The 20,106-nt window shown below is 37.7% G+C and overlaps 1 protein-coding gene across 1 annotated transcript in view; it reads right to left on the bottom strand.

The window, feature by feature from the left end:
• gpc6a (glypican 6a) overlaps positions 1 to 7,563 on the bottom strand; it is a 152,514-nt gene extending 144,951 nt beyond the window's left edge. Inside the window, exon 1 of the mRNA XM_062415969.1 lies at positions 7,404 to 7,563. Coding sequence (XP_062271953.1) covers positions 7,404 to 7,563 — 160 coding nt within the window. The remainder of the gene's footprint in view (positions 1 to 7,403) is intronic.
• Positions 7,564 to 20,106: the final 12,543 nt, after the last annotated feature.

Genomic DNA, 20,106 nt, shown 5'->3' with positions numbered 1-20,106 from the left:
GTCAAAATAAAGTATAAAAATCAAAATATATCCTCCCGGTTAATTAACAAGAATGCAGAGTTGTGTTATGGCATCACTTCCAAATGTTGCTGTTTCTTTTACGAGAAGTGCAATTATTCCATCGGCTTAGTGTGTTAAATCTAACAGTGAATACTACAGCGCCCATGAGCCTCACCATTACCATTGTGTGTGTGTGTGTGTGTGTGTGTGTGTGTGTGTGTGTGTGTGTGTTTGATAAATGGATCAGCCATAAACCATAGGAAACAGAATCCAAAGCTTTGCTGATTGGCCGATTTTCTTGAGGCAATGTAGTTTGGGACTCGTGGTTGACTTGGCTATCTCCAAACAGTCCCCTAGACTTTTTCCACCAACCTCAATTATTTCAACACAGTTTATTCATTTCTGAGGGGGCTACACAAAGAGGCCATAATAACAAAAAAACATCCTTTATTAATCGCTCTTTGAAGGGTTTCATATCTCTTGCTAACAGTGAACACAACTCGAAAACTCAAATCTACAATACCAGATAAACTATCCCAGCTGAACTAACATGCTCTTTCTCCATGAAAATCTAGATGCAGTATAATGTATGTTTTTACTGTAGTATATGTAGTATATATATATGTAGAACCATAATTTCAATCCTACTCTGGAAACTGGACGAATTAAAAGTCTGCCAGCTGATTTGTACGATTCTTAAGTTCTATTGTGCATCTCTAATGGGAATTGTAGTTTTAAAATACACTGATATATTCCCCATAATTAGAAGTTGATAGTATTAAACTGCAGGTACCAGTTTTTAAAAAGCTAATCGTTATTTTTTCCATATATGACAGCGCCCCCAGTTGGTGCCCTAAAGCTTTCTATAATGGCTGGTCCTACATACGTAGTCCCTGCTATTGCTGAATGATAAGCCTTCAAATATGCACCAGGTTCAAGGTTCAGAAATCCATATTTCAAAGCAGGAGTCATGTATCATCTTCAACCTGACAGAGTGTTACTCTTCAGGTTGAGACCTTTCCAACATTGTATTTGGTTTAGTCCTCTAACAAAGTTTTGATTTTCATATTTCATGGACACGACTTTGCCCTGACACACCTTCACAGAACCGTTGGAAAGATCAGAAGACGTACATATTTTATTCTATTTATTTTTCTGTTTTTGTGTAAACAGTGACAAAAGTCCTTTCGAGGGAAACATCTTTATATTCTGCCCTAATGAGAGAATCCCTGTTGAAAAGGGCAAAATGTGCTTCTATACAACAGATTGTCCTACGGGTAACTTAAACTAACGTCAAGCTTATAATGTAATCATAACTTAGCTCAAATACGAAAAATAAACACTCTAACTATGATGTCTATAAGGTACAATTACAAATTATCTTTATAGTATGTGATGATATGAAAGTGACAGGTGATGGAATTAAATGAGGGATGTGAAATTTAAAGTCCAGTCATCATCCCGTCGATATGGCCTTGGTACGAGATTTGATGCAATTTAGTGCAATGGCAGTTTAAGGTTAGGGAAGAGCATTGTGTTGTGGGCAAACTGGGTGCAGTCGACTCCTGTTTGGATTGTCTGCCATGGCTTCATTCCATCTCAAATTGCCACTGGTCAGCCGCAATTACAGCTATCAGAATCCAAATGCCACTATCTCTGTTTTATGTGAAGGGAAAACTCCATGAACGCACACAAAATCTTAAATCAGTGTGGAATTTATCCACAAATTAAAAGAAAGTAATAGATGTAACAGTCAATAAAAGTTTTGTAATGAGTAACAAAGCAGACTGTCTTTGTCTCCACAGAAACAATGGCTGAGAATGATGGGAAATTCGGCTATTCAAAACAGACAAAAAAAAAAAAACTTGATTTCTCAGAATCTAAGGAGACACAATTCAAACGGATGGCCATAACATTTATCTATTGTATTGTTATCTTAAGAAATATTGAGGATATTATTAAAATAAAACCTCAACACATGAATTGACAGGAAGGAAAATACTTCCGGGCAGCAGGTCCTACAGTCTGCCCACTGGACTGATGCTCACAGCGTCATTTAGTGCCATGGGAGGGTTACATTGAGGTGAATGGACGGCCCTGCACATTGAAAAATGACAGACACATACGCAGTGTACGCAGTGCGTTAAAAAGTGACACCAAGGGGTCTTGACCAGGTGTCTGGATGTGATGAGTTGGGAGAACGTGTTGAAGAGAAAAACCTGGCCAGGAAAGGGAGGCTAAATTGCGACACACACATGCACACACCACACGCAGTCAAACACACACAACCTAATCTCCCTCACATCTCATTAACTGCTCTCTCTGAAGATGTATACAGACTGGCAAGAGACTTATTTCCAATTTGGCAGAGCCAAGAGCATTTTAATGGGCTTTGGAAAAAAATGCCCCACAGAATTTTTATATGGATATTTGCAAGGCTAGAGCTTTTACTGTGGTATTCCCACACATTCACTAAAAGTTTCATGTCATCCCATTATTTAGTGATTAGGCATCTGGCTGAGAATACATCGAAAATTACTCCCAAATTTATTTTGCATACCTGCCCTACATATGAAATTAATTAAAAATAGATCAGTGCAACAAACAGAATGTTGATTACATACTTTTGTGACAATATGCAGAAACGAAACACTAAAAGATTAACCATAACTGCAGTATCACTGCATCTTCTCTGCTACTGTATATTTGTGTGTCCTATAAAATTCCTGACAGAAATGATGAGACAAACAGTATGTGCTGGTACAGGATATTGCTTAATAGCTTGAAAACCTGAAATGCTGATTCTTGCAATGGAAACTTATGGGAACGCTACACTAATAAACTGTATTTTACGCCTTCAATAATAAATACACTGTATCATCACCATGAATCATTTGCAATTTTGACATATTAAATCTGACGTCCTAAAACATGTCTAATATGGAACAATATGGACTTCAACCTGCTTCAAAAACATACATTTAGGAATTTGTTGTTTTTAGTTCTAATAAAGTAGTGCATTTAAAATATAGATGTTAATAGGTGTTGTAGAATGGGTTAGGTGGTGCCAGCATTGAGTAAGCTCTAATGTTCACAATGGGAGCTGTGGTCCTCACATTAATTATCACAGCATAGATCTTTGGTATATGGGTTGTGTTTATTGGGGAACTACATGCATCTCACAACCTGCAAACAGCCAACTGCAGATCACAGTGATAAACACAGCGAGAGAGAGAGTTGCACCATCAGGAATTCACATGAGGAAAAATTATGCTGTATTGTATAACAGCTAATAACTGTTCTGTTAAGAGAAATCAAATAATATTCTTTAAAGTTGGTTCGGATGAACCCCAAAGGTAATTGTTATTCTTGAGAAAGGAAATATAAGACTCAGGCACTGCATTAATAGGAACTGCAGCACATCAAGTGATTTTGTTTCAAAGCCGTAGCAAAGAGCCGAGTCCACCCATGAGAATCCCAACTGCTCTGTGTAAGTAGATGTTGATATTAACAGCAAAGCCTTGGAGCAAGAGCTCCATGGCAGGGCCTGACTGAAGCATTCAGAAGCCGATGCGTTTAAGAACAAAGGGCTGACAATCAAGCAGCATTGTGAGCGTGACACCATAACTAATGTCTGACACATGCACACATGGGTGATCCACACAGGCAAGCTGTACTGTATTGTTGGCTGACTGCTGTTTAGCACACAAGGCAATGGTATACTGACAACACGGACACGAGGGCAGGGGAATCACAAGCTCAACCTGGTGTAGTTTAATGAAGCTGTCCACTAGCCAGTTGAAGACAGTTTTCAGATTCACCCCATATAGTGCAGAGTATTTCAGCATCACTACCCTGTCCTACCCACCTGCTGTTTGCAAAGAATGCTGGCAAGCCTTTGAGAGACCTCTTACTGTATGAAAACTAGTCTAAAGCCAGCTAGGATTATTCTCACTAGCTTCTACCTCCCACCACTCCCATACTGTGTGCCAGCTCAAGAGCCCTTAGGAAAAAGTAGCACTCTTTTAATCAATTAAGTGACCTCAGACCAAGTCAGCCAGCTCTGCCAATTACTTTAATATGTCATCAACGACATCAACAACAAACAGTTATGTCAATCCCAAAATAAAACTGTACTGTATATGTGATGACAATTTGCCAAGCACAGCAGTGAGTATTACAGAGGCGTGCTGAGCGTGCATTATATCTCTTCATGATGGATCCACACACATAAATCTGATAGTCTCGGAAGTAGCAGGAAACTTTGCACCGCATGTTTCTGCTTTCCACTGCCGTGATATTTGTAATTGTGAGGGGTTATTATTAGCCTAGCCACTCTGAATAGAAGCCATACTTGGTAGTTATGTATTGAATGGCAAACATACATACAGTCTTTACAGAGTTAGATAAAGGATAGCAAAAGATACAAATAAATGGCAGAGTCTCCTGGTGTAATCCTTGAAACATCGATTTGGGGATTCTGCTCTGACGGTTTACCGGGTTCTTTATGTTCTGGATCGGTTTTATGACTCTGGAGCCCATGAGACTCATTTAAACACTGCTGTAATATTTCAATGATGGATGGCCAGCAGAATTTAGACAGGAGCTTTGTAAATGTGCTTATTCAAAAAGGGTCTGACAAGAAAGCTACTTAAATTCAGAACCCCAAAAACAAAACACACATATGTATTAATTTTTGACCTTTAAAAAATTGAATTTGAATTCAATAAACATTTAACATGAATGATATTTAAAGGTCAATTTAAGTTAAATTGTGGATTCACTAATTTGCCCGTTGCATTTTCATACACAAACTAACATCTGTATAAACATATGTGTTCTATTGGTCACCTCTTAAACAATTTAGCTCAGCCCGCCTGTGGCAGAGAGCTGTCAAAATAATTAGCTAATGCAAATTGGAGCTTACATCCTGAAGTAGTCATCGCTGCAGAAGTATTAAACCTGTGTGTGTTGTATCTAGAGGTATAGCAGTAGCATGACATAGCAAGTGATGAAGGGATGAGCACTAACTCTGCTCATGCAGCTCACCACACGTGAGTATTAGCATAGCTAATTACACATAATTGAGTGTTTTCTACTATGCCATCTCCTGAGGCTTGTATCTAACTTCTGTTGTATTTATACAGAGGTTATTTGGAGACACAGTCCCCAAAAACACGAATGTGAATGTGGTCAACGGACCTGTGTCAGACATTAAAAATATTGTTTAGTTGTAAATAACTGAAAGTAGATGTGGTGTGTTACATGAAACACAAAAATAAGAACACACAACTTTTTGTAATCTAATAAAAGTACCTTTGTCAAATGAATGTATAGAAGGTTTTCTGACACAATCTGAATGTCTGCTGCTGTAACTGGAACCTTTCCAGTGCTCCAGGCAGGGTGAGGCCAACAAAAACTATGTGACTACCTATGAGACGGCATGATTTTCATTCATAAAAGAATAACTGTCAGTTGAAGTAAACAAAAGTTAGGCCGAGATACTGTCTTGGGATAAATACAATAATCAAGTAAAATTGTATGAATAAAGTATAGACTAGTTAATCAAAAAATGTTAAATCAATGATGTTCATGTGTTATGTTACTAAGTTGGAGCTAGTTCACATATTTGGATGCACTAAACGAAGCTGTAATAATTAACAAAACAATACTTTTGCAACCCTGAAGGCAAGAAGGTAAGAATTGTCCATCTTTTGTCTTGCTTTGTCACATTTCATCAGTTTATCATGTCTTTAAAAGTCTACAATGTTAATTTAAAAAAAAAAGTTATGTACATAATATTTAATCTATGTTGATTCTTGAGCTAGAGAACTTTTGCTTTTATAGATTTTTCAACAGTTCATATCTTCTGTATTTTCCGGACACAGATGATATTTTTGTTATTTATTGATGACATTGATTGATACATTTTAAAAAGGTCTGTATGGTCAACAAGGGCACTGACTTAAAAATGTAACATATAAAGTGATGCTCCTGAATTAAATTGGTATAAGATAATGTAATACAACACACACACACACACGTTGCACAGACACAGACTTACTCACACATTCAATCAGCAACAAAACTATCACATTCCCATCCAGCCAAAAACCATGTTAAAACCAAATAAGGCGGCTCTATGATCATTACTGCTCGACACTGCCAATTACCAATACAGTATCTCTATTTTGTTGGTAAGAGGCAATAGAAGGATTAACTTCAGGCCTCTCCGGTTCTCCTCTTCCCTCTCATGAAGCAGACTATGTTTACTGACTAATCTCCTTCCCTGCTTTGACCATAAATGTGATTACCACCACACAAGAGATAATAAAACCCCATATCTCTGCTGTACCAAAGAGCATGAATTAAAACCTAAGCTTTAGCCTTGAGGAATATCAGGGGAAAAAAATCCACAGCATAAGGAATATTTGGTACTGAGTGCATACAGCCCCCTACTGGTAAACACTATTCACAATTTAGACAAAACAGAACACAACAAGCTCCATGATTTTCTGTTGAATATGAGCAACAGGTATCCTGCCAGTTTCACATGTCTTCTGTTGTGACTGTTGCAAAGTCTGTCTCAATTTAATCAACTCTATTCACAAAAGACTTTAGATTTAGTTGGCTGTAAGAAAATGATATCTTGAAGTCTCTCATATGGGGGTTTTGGTGCTGTTAAATTGGTTTGCTTTAATATTTATAACCTATGAAGTCACCTCTATAGGAGGACATACATCTTGGTGGTGAGAGTGCTAAGAAGTGGTAAATTTGGTCTGTGTGCTATTATTAATCATTTTTACAACATGCTGGTGTCAATGTGGAATCTGAAATGTAAAAGGATAGTGAGTGTAGCCACATGGGAATGGTTAGTGTGAGATTTATGCAGAGACTTATAGAGCAACATTACTGTTGCTTTTTGCACAGATGGGTTAAATGATATGTAGCCTATATGTATGTATTCTGGGTATTAAATCCAGTGTTTGGCTTCTACTTAATGTGAAATAATGAATGAAATGCAGCTCCCTGTGATTCATCATCAGGCAATGAGGGAAATGCTAACCATTAAATGACAGAAATCTAACTCAATTCCCACTCTACCGCAAGATTGCCTTTGATTTATCAAAACACTTAAAGAATACAAAAGACAGACTGAATGAAGATTTAGAATTAGATTTCAGACAAATGTTCTGACAAAGTCCATACCATGCACATACCATTTTGCAATATCAGACTTACTGTAATGCCTATAGGCATTATAAAGGTTTGACGAAGATCACATAGTTCAGGTGTGTGGCAATCATCCTGATATTGTTTGATTTGAGGGGAAAATAAGACATGTGGCACGTGGTGAAAGAAGGAGAGGGGAGACGCTGCAATGATTTGTCACTTTTCCTTACCTGATATTTCCTGATGAGGTACATTGACAAGGCTGAATCCTTTAGCGTTATATGCTTGTCTAACCTCGCTGCAGCTCCGCGCTTTGCTTTCACCACCAAATGACAGGGACAGCACCGACAGAGTACATAAGGCGACTTGCAGTCTCCACATCGCACACATCAGTGAAATCCTTGATAATGTTTCACAGGGAAACGCGAGCTCCGTCAGAGAAAGAAATCCAAAGAGAGGCTGATCGAAAGATTTCTCCAGTGAGCGGGACGTCAGATGTTCATTGAAACAAAAAGCCAAACAAAAAAAAAATCACTCCTCACTTTAGATTCTGGTACGTCCACCTCATTGCAAAAAGCTTCTTCTCTTTCCTCTTAAAAAGACGATCCCGGTGAGTCCGATTGCTCCCAGCTTGAACAAATCCGTTTGAAGAGACAGTTGCTGCTGGTGCTCTCTGTGCCAACAACTTCTCCCGCACACACGGCAGCCCTGTGTATGTGTCAGTGTGAGGAAAGCTAAATGAAACGGAGACACGCTGCACAGCGAGCAGAGCACATAAGGGCAGGGCAAAACATGGAGTGGAGTGGCTTCGAATTCAGCAGCTCGCATCCAGGGGTCCTCTGCGTGTGTGCATCTTTGGTAATGCGCACAATAGACACATGTTGGAAACGCAGGGACGATGGAGTTGTGTAGGCGGGATAGACCCACACACTGATCAGACTCATTAGAGTTTCTTTCCAGTTTTCTGTGTGGTTTGTCCACACACTCACTGGACTTCTAATACTCAGTGTCTTTTGTTGGACCTGTAGAGGTAGCCTGATATGACAAAGCCAATCAGATGTATTCAGAATAGGATACACAACACATGCAGCAGCCAACAATTTGCACCAAGAGGCTTTTTGGCACTGACAGGTGCACACACACACACACACACACACACACACACACACACACACACACACACACACACACACACACACGCACACACACACACACACACACACACACACATACTGAGTAGATTTGAAAGTTGTCCTGAATCAATTGTTTTAATTGTTCTGCCATCTTGGTGCAATTTTGTCTAATTAGAATCTTGAATACTTTCATTTAAATAAATATCTGTTAAGTCACTCACTAGGCCTATCTTTTACAGAATGAGGTGCAACATAATGGTGATGGAGCCTGTGGCCCACAGATGAAAGCCTTTCCATTTGTAGTATGAATTGGATGTCTCTGGCAACATTGCTTGGAAAAATTCAAAGTTGATGTACAATCAGTGACACAGCACAGCACAGCAGGTTGGTTTGCTAGAAAGTGTTGGTGGATCTAACGCAACGGACTTGCTCTGCAACTCACTTGCATGTGAAGGTTCATACTGTTTTGTTTGTGTTTTTTTTCTGTTCTCTGCTAGCATGATGTCACACAGGCAACACAGTTTACATCTCTGGGAGTCAGGTCCAAAAACACACCTGCAATTACCACTTATCACCATAGGTGCTGCCAAAGAGAACAAAAAGGAGATTTAAGATTGTTACTTTAACTTTTACATTTTTAGTTTGGATCCCAGACAATATTCAGCTCTCCTTTAGCCTCTTCTTGCTTTTATTGCCTGTTGCACAACCTTTTTAAGCATTCTCACAAACAAAACCATGATCATTTAGATAGGGCAGAGGTGTTTACAAGTGTTACATTTATAAAGATAATTTTACGTAATTTAAGTGCACCAGCCAAAAAATGTTGTATTGCCAATGGCAGTACAGAACTGATTTATCACATTATAAGATCAAACTGTTGTTATTTAAAAACATGTATTTATATGTCTTGTTACAATGGGAAAACTTTGTTTTTCTAGAAAAAGGAAATGTTTTCTTGTTATGATGAAGAAATATAAGAAAACAAGTAACTTGTTATAAATTGTTAGAAACCCCCTTTTGAGAATATAAAAGTAGACTGCATCTCTTAATATCCTGCAAACACTCACATGGTGTGTTTTGTGGTTTTGGAACCACCACTCTACAGCTGGCTTGTTAAAATCAACTTTAAAAAATGCATTGTAAACACACAATCAGCCATAATTCAGGGTTGTGAAATGTAAAGGAGAAATCAGAAACCGGTTTCACTGATGCTAGACTGCAGAACATGGTGAGTGTGAGAATTTGAATAAAATTATCAAGGCTGAATTACTAATACTGAAATTCTTCTCTTGCCAGGCAATATACAGTAGATTGGATTGTGAGTTTGTGGACACAATGCTGTCTATTCTGGAACTGGAGAGAAAGAAGGAGATGAAGTTATTTAAGTTGTTTGATCTGTAAATAAGAAAGGAGTTGTTCGAAACAGGAAATACCTCCAGTACCTGACAAAATAAGGAAAAGGAATTTTCAATATCTCATGAAAAGTATTTGACATTTTTCCTTTTATTGAACAACAGACACTAGAGTTGTGACAGAAAATAAGGGGCAAGAGAAGAAGAGAGGATATGATATACTGTACAACAAGGTGTCTGTCTGGAATCAAACCAAGGATGTTGCAATAACAACTTTGGCCCCGGAGCCCCCAGGATGCCCCAGTGTCTCACTGTAAATGTTATTAATACAAAGTGTATGTTGTCTTGAAGAAAAATGTTCTCTTTACTTTAAGTTTACTTATTATAACCCAATGTTTGTAGCGCTAGCCATATTTGGGTGACATTCTGGGTATATGGAGAAATTACATGACTAAAATTACCTTAGTAACAACAAATCTCAAAAAGTATGTGGGCGAGAGCTATGCTGCACAAAACAAGGTAATGGCACATTGTTAAAATAATGATTTCTCCATTTTATGAACTCTGACCTGTGAATCTGCCAAAGCTGACCAAGAGGTTGCACTCAAGCAGGAAAATTTAATCAGAATTAGACATTGCTTTAGCTTGGAATCAGTTGAAGTGAAAGGGAGACGCAGGGTGGAGGTGGAATGTGGCTGAACCTTCACCTTACATAGTCAATTTAAGTGCAGTGAGCCTAAGGACATAAGATTTGAAGGACATGTTGGTGTAGGAGTTACTGGTAGTTCCAAAAGGGGCACAACTTGTAGAAGTGGTTTGATAAAACTCAACTTCGGAGAAAAAGAGGAGCGGCTCCTCACACAACAAAGACAACCAACTCTGTTAACTACATTGACAACAATAAGAGTTGGGTCAGGATCTGACTGTTTGATCATCACATGTATGTGCATGTATGTTCCTTTTGCAGTAATTACTTAATGTCACAATCTTGCAAAAAATAGAGACCCTTCTGAGTTACAAAACATGGAGGTAAAAGCAGCAGTCTGTCAACATCAGATGGGAATGTACAAGGAAAAAGTAACTGCAGAGAGTGCTGCCAGTCAAACATCAGGCTGAAGTTTGTTTGATGACTGCCAGCTAGACACGTTTTATGCAGTATAGTTTGCATCGAGTTATCGTTAGTTTAAAGTTCAGTATTGATCAACTGGTCTCAGCTGATTACTGTCATTGCAGCAGCTCAGCAGTTTGCATTTTGAGGACAAATTATGAGGCGTTTTTGTGTTTTCCTACCATCTCCAAGTATTCAAGCCTGCGAACCCCATTTGTGACTGTACACAAACCTCCCCCCAATCCACACAACTATGAACCATTTCTTATTCAAATGACTGTGCATCTTCCTCAAAGTTTCGCAGCTGAAATCAGCCTTATAAAATACATTTGTTTCTTCTATATGAAAAACAGTATAACTCTTATTTTGCAGTAATGTCTACTATTGTAGGTGACAGCAGACAAGAAATTATCCTTCAGGAACATATTGCTATTTGAGAAAAAAAAACACATTAGGTTCCCAGAGTGTAAAATAATTCAATGTAAAAGCTTACAAATGATAACGGAGATGACTAATAAACACCATGTTGCCGTTTCTTCATTGTGGCTCTCATTCGAAACACAACGTGAAGCAGAGAACAAATGAGTCAACATCACCACCGGGTCACTGAGTCACTGGTTCAAAGCATTATAGGAGAAGCCTCCTGTTGTGGACCATATCAATGACAATCTTCAAGACCTCATTGTTGTCAATAGGCATCTCATTTTCTATGGCCGGTAGGGGGAGATCTGACTGCTGCTCTTGACCACATAGATTTCTCAGCCTTGTTTTTACCAGTTTCAGTTTTGAAAAAGAGAGTTCTACAGTTGCTGTTGAGACAGGTAGAGTGACATGTGTTTCAATGAGCTGTTGCATGGTGCTTTGGACAGTTGGCAATGACGGTGTAAAGTTTTGCAACCATTGTGAAAAAATCCACAAAGTGTATGCTTGATTTTGCACTCTCCGCTAAAGCCAAGTTTAAACAATGTGCATGGCAATGCACATACAGTGCCTTTTTATTCTGCTGTTGTATTCTGGACTATTGCTCTTTGTAAGGCTTGCTTATGTTGGCTGCCCCATTGCATCTCTGTCCATGGATGTCTTCTAGTTTCAGCTGATTCTCCTTCAGTCACTTTCCATTTGTTGACTGGACATCCTAGAGCTGGATGAAACACTTTTTGGTGGTCATGCCATGCATATATGACACAACAAAGGGCACCTGCTTCATGTGCAACAAATCAGTGGTCTCATCGAGGAAAATAGAAAGTAGTGATGTTTCCATCACTTCCTTCTGGATGACTCATTTCACATGAAGACCAAGGGCTCTTACATGGTCATTTAATGTTATATATGGAGAGGAGGATAACCTGGTGCCTTTGCTTTGTTGCTTGCTTTTCCTTGATAACAATCAAGATGAAGCTAGAGGACATTGTCATATTGCCCAAATGAGTCCACCAGACGCAGAACATTTTGTCTGTTTGAACTTAGCTAGCTTTCATCACTACCCCTGTAGGCTAAATCTTGTCTTGTCTAGGTACATTGTAATGCCCATTATCAGAAGATAATCTCTCTGTTCTTCTGCCTCTCCCTTTCTTTGGCTGCTTGCATTTGAGAATCAGTGACTGCAAAAGCCATGCCCAATGACTTTCTTTTTAAGCCATTTATTTACACACACACATTACACCCATTTTATATTCTTTATGTTTATGTTGGCTCCTCATCAGGTTTAGAATTAATTTTAAGGTTCTTGTAATCACTTATAGAACTCTGCACAATCAGGCACCTGAATACTTATGTGACCTTCTCAATCCATATATACCCAGTAAGTGATTAAGGTCTGCTGACCAGAGCCTACTGGTTATCCCTCGGTCGAGACTGAAAACAAAAGGTGATCGGGCCTTTGAAGTAGTGGCTCCAATGCTGTGGAACTCTCTACCTTTAGGGTTACGATCTGCAGCCTCTGTAGAGGTTTTTAAAAAGCAACTGAAGACTCACCTGTTTAAATTGGCATTTATCTCACCTTAAATTGATTTAGTGCTTGTTTCTCTTCTAAGTCCTCTGTTTGCCTGTGTTTTTGCTTTTATATTTTTATGGGGTTTTTTTGTTTTAATTTAGTTTGTATTGCTTTTCTTTCTTCTAGCTCATTGATTGTATGTTTTTATTGCTTTGTTTTTTAATGTTTGCATGTTTTATGGTCTTTTTGTATTCTGTGAAGCACTTCGTGAATTTTATTTCTGTGTAAGGTGCTATACTAAATAAATGTATTATTATTATGAACTAACAGCATTCGTTGGATTATTTGATCTGACAACTACAGTATGTCAAGTCATAATTAAATTATAAAAAGAGCAGAGGAGAATGACCTTCAAAAAAACTTCCACTTAGTGCCTGAAGTGCAGGAAAGCTGTCTATAGAAAAGGCTTAGTCACCGTGCTACATGTCTGCTCAAAGTGTTTTTGAGGGACACATAGTGTTCAAACGAAGATGATTAGCCTAGTTGGCCCCCTTAATTAGTAAATCATTCATTCATTTTAGTTTTACCATGATTGTCTATAGGCTATTTAGCCCAGTTTGTATTTTCACTTATTCTGTTTTCATGAATGGGACACCAAAAGAGAAATACAAATTTGCATTATGAAGCCATACATTTAAAAAAGCTTAAATGGTTACCTCAAGTTTCTTGACGAAGCTCTCTTATCACACATTGTTTGTTGCAATATTATCATTATAATCACCTATGAGTACAGTGGTTGTTTATTATTATTATTATTATTATTTTGGCTTACTATTGTCCATTTGGGGTAACACTTATTTGGATATTTAAATAACACGGATAATCCAATTAGGTGATGAATGCTGTTTTAATAATAAAATCATATCACCAAAATATGCAAATATTTTCTTCCAATACCCATTTTCAGTTTAATTTGAGATTATACTAATAGCCATGCAAAACAATTGGTGCTCTTAAAGATAGCCTACTTAGATTATAAACAATGGGACCAAAATGCAGGTGATGATTAAACAAACTCATTTTGTGACTTTAGACATTCCTTTGTGAGGACAATGCGGTAGCAAGGTACTAAGGTAAATTTTACTCATTTGCGGTTTTAGGTATATAACGACTCCTGGCAGTGTTAAATTCATTCCACCTGAACAGGCCTAGCATGTGTGATTCACTGCTGCAGTGCACCATCATTCTGACTCTGGCCTGCCTCCACATGTTTAATCCCACAGAATTCCATGCAGACCTGCTCTTAGACGTTTTGTCATTCATAAAAAGCCAGCAGCTGAAGCAGTACATGGCATCATTCAGAGGAGGATACTCTAAGCAGGAGTTTTCATCATACCAGCAGCCCTGAAAAGGCCGCCCATCATGTTTATATGGGAACTGGACAACAGGACTTCAGCGCCCAAATGAAGTTGAGAATTTGACGAAGGCACCATTGTACTTGATATTGTAGTTCTCAACACTGACTGGATCTGTTAGATTTGGTAACCATAGCCAATAATCGAAAATAAGTTTTCGTCCTTGTAAACTCTGATGTCGCTCTCCATCTCTTCTCTCTCAATCTCCATATCCTTCCTTCCTGCCTCCATGTCCTCCATTTCTGTCTCTGTCTGTGTCCTATCTATTTTACTCTCCAAAGTACTGTTCTGGGCATTATCTTTTGGGTTTGGCTCCCCATCTATTAAATACAATTACTGAGAATGTTTTAGAGATTTTTTTTCAAGACATTATTGTGACACATCTTCAAATAATGAAAACATTATTATTGTTGTGCTCAAGGCAAGATCTATCTTTCTCCATGTCACACAATTTAGGTATGTGCAAGCTCGGCAAAGAGTTCGGATGATGGAGCTGTCTCCAAAATAAATGTTTTAGTATAATTCTATATAATTTTCAACAGCATTTATCTTTATCTTTATCCCACTGCCATGGTCCTTTTATAGTAACTCTTGGCCATTACCAACCTAATATGTATACTAACTTTCTGATGTGTCTTGTGATGCCCAGTATCACACACTCCGATCTGGAGCCTTTGTGGTTGCATCTCATCTTAAATTGAATTATTAGAATCAGAATACCATTGTCCACAGCATTTTGCATTCAAAATTGCTTTGACATGGTAGAACTACTATCTAATAGTAAGTACCATAACTATACTTTGCCAGTTCAACAGCTCCAATTCAATTGTGAATATCTGACTGAATCATTACTTTCATCTCTCACTACAGAAAATGCACTAAGACAACTGAACATGTAAATTTAGCCAGCTGAATTTTCATGGACGTGATGCTGACAGTGGTTTTTACTCAGTGATTCATGGTAAAGCCCAGGAATTAGGCTGGAGTGAGCTACGTATATCTATACCTAAAACTACGTACTACAATACAGAACAATTACAAGATATATAGGATTTCATTTTACTGGTTTTACCATCCCATATTTTACTATAGCTATTAGAAGTATTGCACTTGATCAACAGGTTCTCCAACACTCTTTGAACTGTAGCTTTTAGGGTTAGCCAACTAAAGGACTCTTTTTAACATAACTATATGTTAAAGATGAATCTCATTCACAATACAATTCACTGATATAATATACTGTGTATTTATCATTGTTTGAAATATTATTTTTAGTCATTAGCCTACATCCAACTCATGTCACAAGCTAGAAAGAAGCTAATGTAGGTATTTGATTGGCTGAAGCATGCTAATGGGACATTGGGTTGGTCTGGTTCGCAAACAACACATAGCTTCATATTGACTTTAAACAAAATCTAATCTAGCATGATTCAACAGTCAAAACTATCAGACCCCTGTATCTCTACAGAATGCGGACCGAGAGATGGTTTTAATGTGTTTTGGTGACTCACTGTTCACACATGTGTCTATCATGTGTCTCCAAAGTGTTCAGATCTAGTTAATGCCTACACCACTTCCGCTGTAAGGTTCAAGGGCCCTGCTACAGTGTCACATGACCATGTATGTATTATATGATCTGGATACCATACTCAAAGATGGGGCCTATTCAGCTTTTCAGTCTATTTTCAGTCTTTTCAGCTTCTTGGTTTACTTCTGAGGGCCTTTTGGCCTTCTGAATATGCGCAAAAGTGTTTCTAACACTGGCCCTACATGTAAGGTCCCATTTTTAATCACTTTTCTCAGGTTGAAGAACGTTTTACCAATATAAAACCTCCATGGATAAAAAAAATCATAATAGGAAGAATCATATTTTAGTTCAAAGTGTCCTGTCAACAGCTTCTTTTAGAATGATGGTTGATGAGAAGAATACTTTTTAGGCTGCAGGGGAATTTTCTCTGCAATAGGTCTACCGCGAGTGGCCACTGGGAAAAAACTAGAAGCAAGGCTGAGCAGCAGAGCCATATCCAGATCTTATTATGCATCCATGCACATGGATGTATAATGAATCTGACCACAGCTTATATTATTACTACTGTATTGTAATATAGGTGTGTGTGTGTGTGTATTCATCATATATGTATACATGTACACATATTTTTATAAATACTGTATCAATGTTGCATATAATGTGAAGAAATGCACTCAGTAAACAAGCTAGCAAGCCATTGTGCTGAAATAATGAAGCAGAATATATTTGGTTCTTAGACAATAAACCGGAGCATATAAATAAAGACAGGCTTCCTGTGTGTCATTCCCTCAACCAACACAATACAGTGAAGTATGTTGCCTAACTAGCCAGTTTCAGTGGTTTCTGGCTTCGCTTAGTTACATCAACTTGCGCATACAGATGCATACACCACAACAAGTCAGGTATAAAAGCTACAAGAAAAACAATGATGAAGGAGCCAAGGAGTTTCCCCTGTAGGCGCTACTTTTGTAATGCAAAGTGGTAGAAAGATTGAGAATTTGGCTTTGGGAGGTTAATAATTTCACAGCCCAGTCTACTATTTGGTGACCTTCTTTTCCAGTCAAACTTGAAGAGAAACATGCAGTAGCATGATATGAACATGCAGCATAAGAAAACAGACATTTTAAACTGTAATTGCTGCCACTGTGTATGTCACAAACATACTATAGTTATGCTACTGAACAGTGCAACCACAAGATGTTTGCTAGACATAACTTGGGAAAAAAACTAACTAGAGTAGATGGTTACTGTAACTGTTATGGTTAAAAAATATACTTGGCTGTGATTTTCCAGTTGAAAATCATGCTGTTATTGCATCAATTGTGTGATTGTACAGTTTTCTGTAGAGCTGAGGAGAAATCTGTTGTAGTGAAGGGTACTACCGCACTTAATCTGCTGCAGTATTTTTGATGCTGTCATTGAAATGTTTTTAACTGATGATACAATAACTACAATACTAATATATTGACTCATAGCTACTGCTGTCTCTGTAGTTTTTTAAAATTTCCTTTGGCTCTGTCATGCTCTCTCTGTCTCTCTGCTTAGCTGTCACTCCCTGGTGGTTGAATGCCAAACATATTACTATCCTTGCATCTTTATATGTGCTTGAGAGTTGATTTGGTGCTGTTGGTGGCAACATTGCCACCATAGTAAATGTATCTTTTTGAAGTATGTTAATGACACATTCGATGAGACTAGTGATGCATTAATTACATAATGGACTTATTTGTGACAAGTAATGCATAATCCTATAAAATATCTAGTGTGAATTCAAAATAAAACCAACCAATTTATGAGATGTGATCCAAGATCAAAATATCACTGCGGTGAGTATATAATTTTGGACATTATCTTAGTGCTACTGAGGAAGTCGGATTCAGTACATTTGTGTGATCTAAATAATAAGGAAAATTACATTCATTATGCACCATATTATTATTTTCTAAGCTTTTCTACAAAGCCTTTAATAAGATCAAGAGGAAAATTATTTGTTGTCTTTGGAGGATTGTGAAGAACAGCAGTGACAATGAATCATTTGGTTACTATTTAGAAATGTCTCAAGAACTTACTTTTCTCTTTTGAAAACTAAATTGATTTCTCCATTTTGGAAGATTCTTCTATACTGTTTAATTTTGTTCTGTCTTTGACACATCATCCTAAATGTACTGTGACCAAAATTTAACAATTAAATTAAATTAAATGCAATGGAATAAAACAAAGAAAAAAAACAACAACAAAAAAACTTGCAGTAACAATGACATAACGATTAGTGATGGCTTCTCTCAATAATTCAATAATAAAGCATATGTCACAAAACAGTAGGGAAAAAATACAGTAAAAAAATGCTTTTAACACAATGTGCAATTGATGGTCTACGTCAAACTGCTGTAGCTTAAGGTTTTTAGGGGGGATTTTTCTGGACAATTTTGTTGTTACATTTAATATGTTAGTCACCAAAATCAGGTATAATGAAGATAACTGGTTTTATTTGAATGATCAGTTCAAATAAGCCCGCAGTGGTTTTGCTTTCTCTGCATCCAAAGTGTCTCTGTTTCTGTCGGCTCTGTCAATTACATATTCAATGTATTCTATTTAGGCAGGCAAAGCCAGTCAGGCGTGAAAGTCTAAGATCAAATGTGTTTTCCCTATTCACCACTGGTTTCATCAGCACTGCACTGTAATAGTCCTACTCAGCTAATAAGCCCTTGCTAATGAGGCCTAGAGATGATGGCCAGAAGGTGATCCCGGCAGTGGATCGATAGCTCACCACGAGGAGTCAGCACAGGGTTCATCATGACTCATACACCACAGGGAAAACTGAGCTTTCAGTAAAGCCTCCTGCTTCCCAAAACAGTGTCGAAAATTTGATTTCATGTTTCCTTGGGATATTAATGCTCTGATGTTTTATTTTAACTTTGACTAAATATGTAACAAGACAGATAGCTTATATATATATATAGCATATAGCTCACAAGCCATGAAGAAGACACATGGCTGACTAGTACCATTACCTTATACACTGGATGGATACATCCAGACTTCTCATGGATCCATGGATGCTTTGAGTTGAGAAAATCATGCCCACTAAACAACCCAGGAATCAGTGGAAGCACAAGTTTTTTCTGCCATGGTGCTTATAATTGAGTTTGGTTGTACTTCACAGTTTTAGATCATTGCATGGTTTAAACAGTATGCTATGCAATGTCATAGCTTGTGTGTGAGGCACACTGTAAGCAGATGAAGAATAAGGTCACTGTTCACATTAGCACAGCAAGCAAGGAGATGCATAATTAATCAGATATTTATAATTCATGGATGTTTAAGACAAATATGTGCAATTACTGTAAAGAAGTAAAACTATTTTTCAGATGTGAGACCTTGGCTTATTGATGCCTGAACTGAAAACAAAAATATCCAGACAAACAAAGAGAAGATGCTTTACCATCAGGCCTATCTAAATACAGTTGATACCCACTGAGAGTAACATCACACCACCTAAAAAGGGGGTTAAAAATATTGAATGCGGTGCCACTTATTGAATGTTACATGAAAGGTTCCCTGTGACATTTGTGGGAAAGAGTTTCAAACAAAAGAAACCTTTTGGGGATTTAACAATATAAAATATTTTGTGTTGGGACAAAAATCACCATCTTTTGTATCGATCTGTTTTAAGCCACTTATCCAGGAACAAGACATGGTGGCAGCAGATTAAGCAGAGTAGCCCCAACGTCCTTTTCTCCATTCATGTCCTCCAGCTTTTCATAGGTGATATCAGCATTCCCAGATCCTGTAATGAAGGATATAATATACCTCTGGTGTGTCCCATAGCCCCCTTCATGTTCAGTGTGTCTGGAATATTTCCACATGGAGGAACCAGGAGACATCCTAATCATATGCCCAAATCACCTCCGCTGGCTCATTTTAATGTGACGAAGCAGCAATTGTACCTCAGGCTCCTCACCCTATTTCTACGTTTGAACCAAGACACTCTGCCAAAGAAATCTGAGCCTTTGAGTCACAGAAGATGAGCAGCCACTGTTACAGAAAAACATAGAAAAATAGAAGCTGAAATATTTGTCTGTAAATTTGATCATACTGGAGCCATTTTTAAAAAAAATTCCTGAATTCATGAATAAAGCCTCACTATGGATATAACATGTGCATTGCTGGCATGAAGGATTTGTGCGATGAATGTCCCGTGATTCAAAGTGTTACGATGTAAATAGAAGGGAAAATAAGGGGGAGGAAATGTCATCAACCCACATCACACATCAACACCATGTTTTAAAATTACAGTTAACAAATAACCTTTGTCCATAGTCACATTGTATTAAGACAATTCTTATAATAAATCATTGGCTGCTGTCAGAATATTACATTTACAATATGTTGGCATTTCAAATTAAACAGTTTGGATGAATTTCATATGTATCAGCAATAAGTGTAACAAAGCAATGTACATTG

This window comes from Scomber scombrus, chromosome 1 (assembly GCF_963691925.1).
Source record: "Scomber scombrus chromosome 1, fScoSco1.1, whole genome shotgun sequence".
In the NCBI taxonomy this organism is placed as follows: Eukaryota; Metazoa; Chordata; class Actinopteri; order Scombriformes; family Scombridae; genus Scomber; species Scomber scombrus.
The sequence above is the reverse complement of the archived record's forward strand: the minus strand, read 5'-3'. Positions and strand labels throughout refer to the sequence as shown.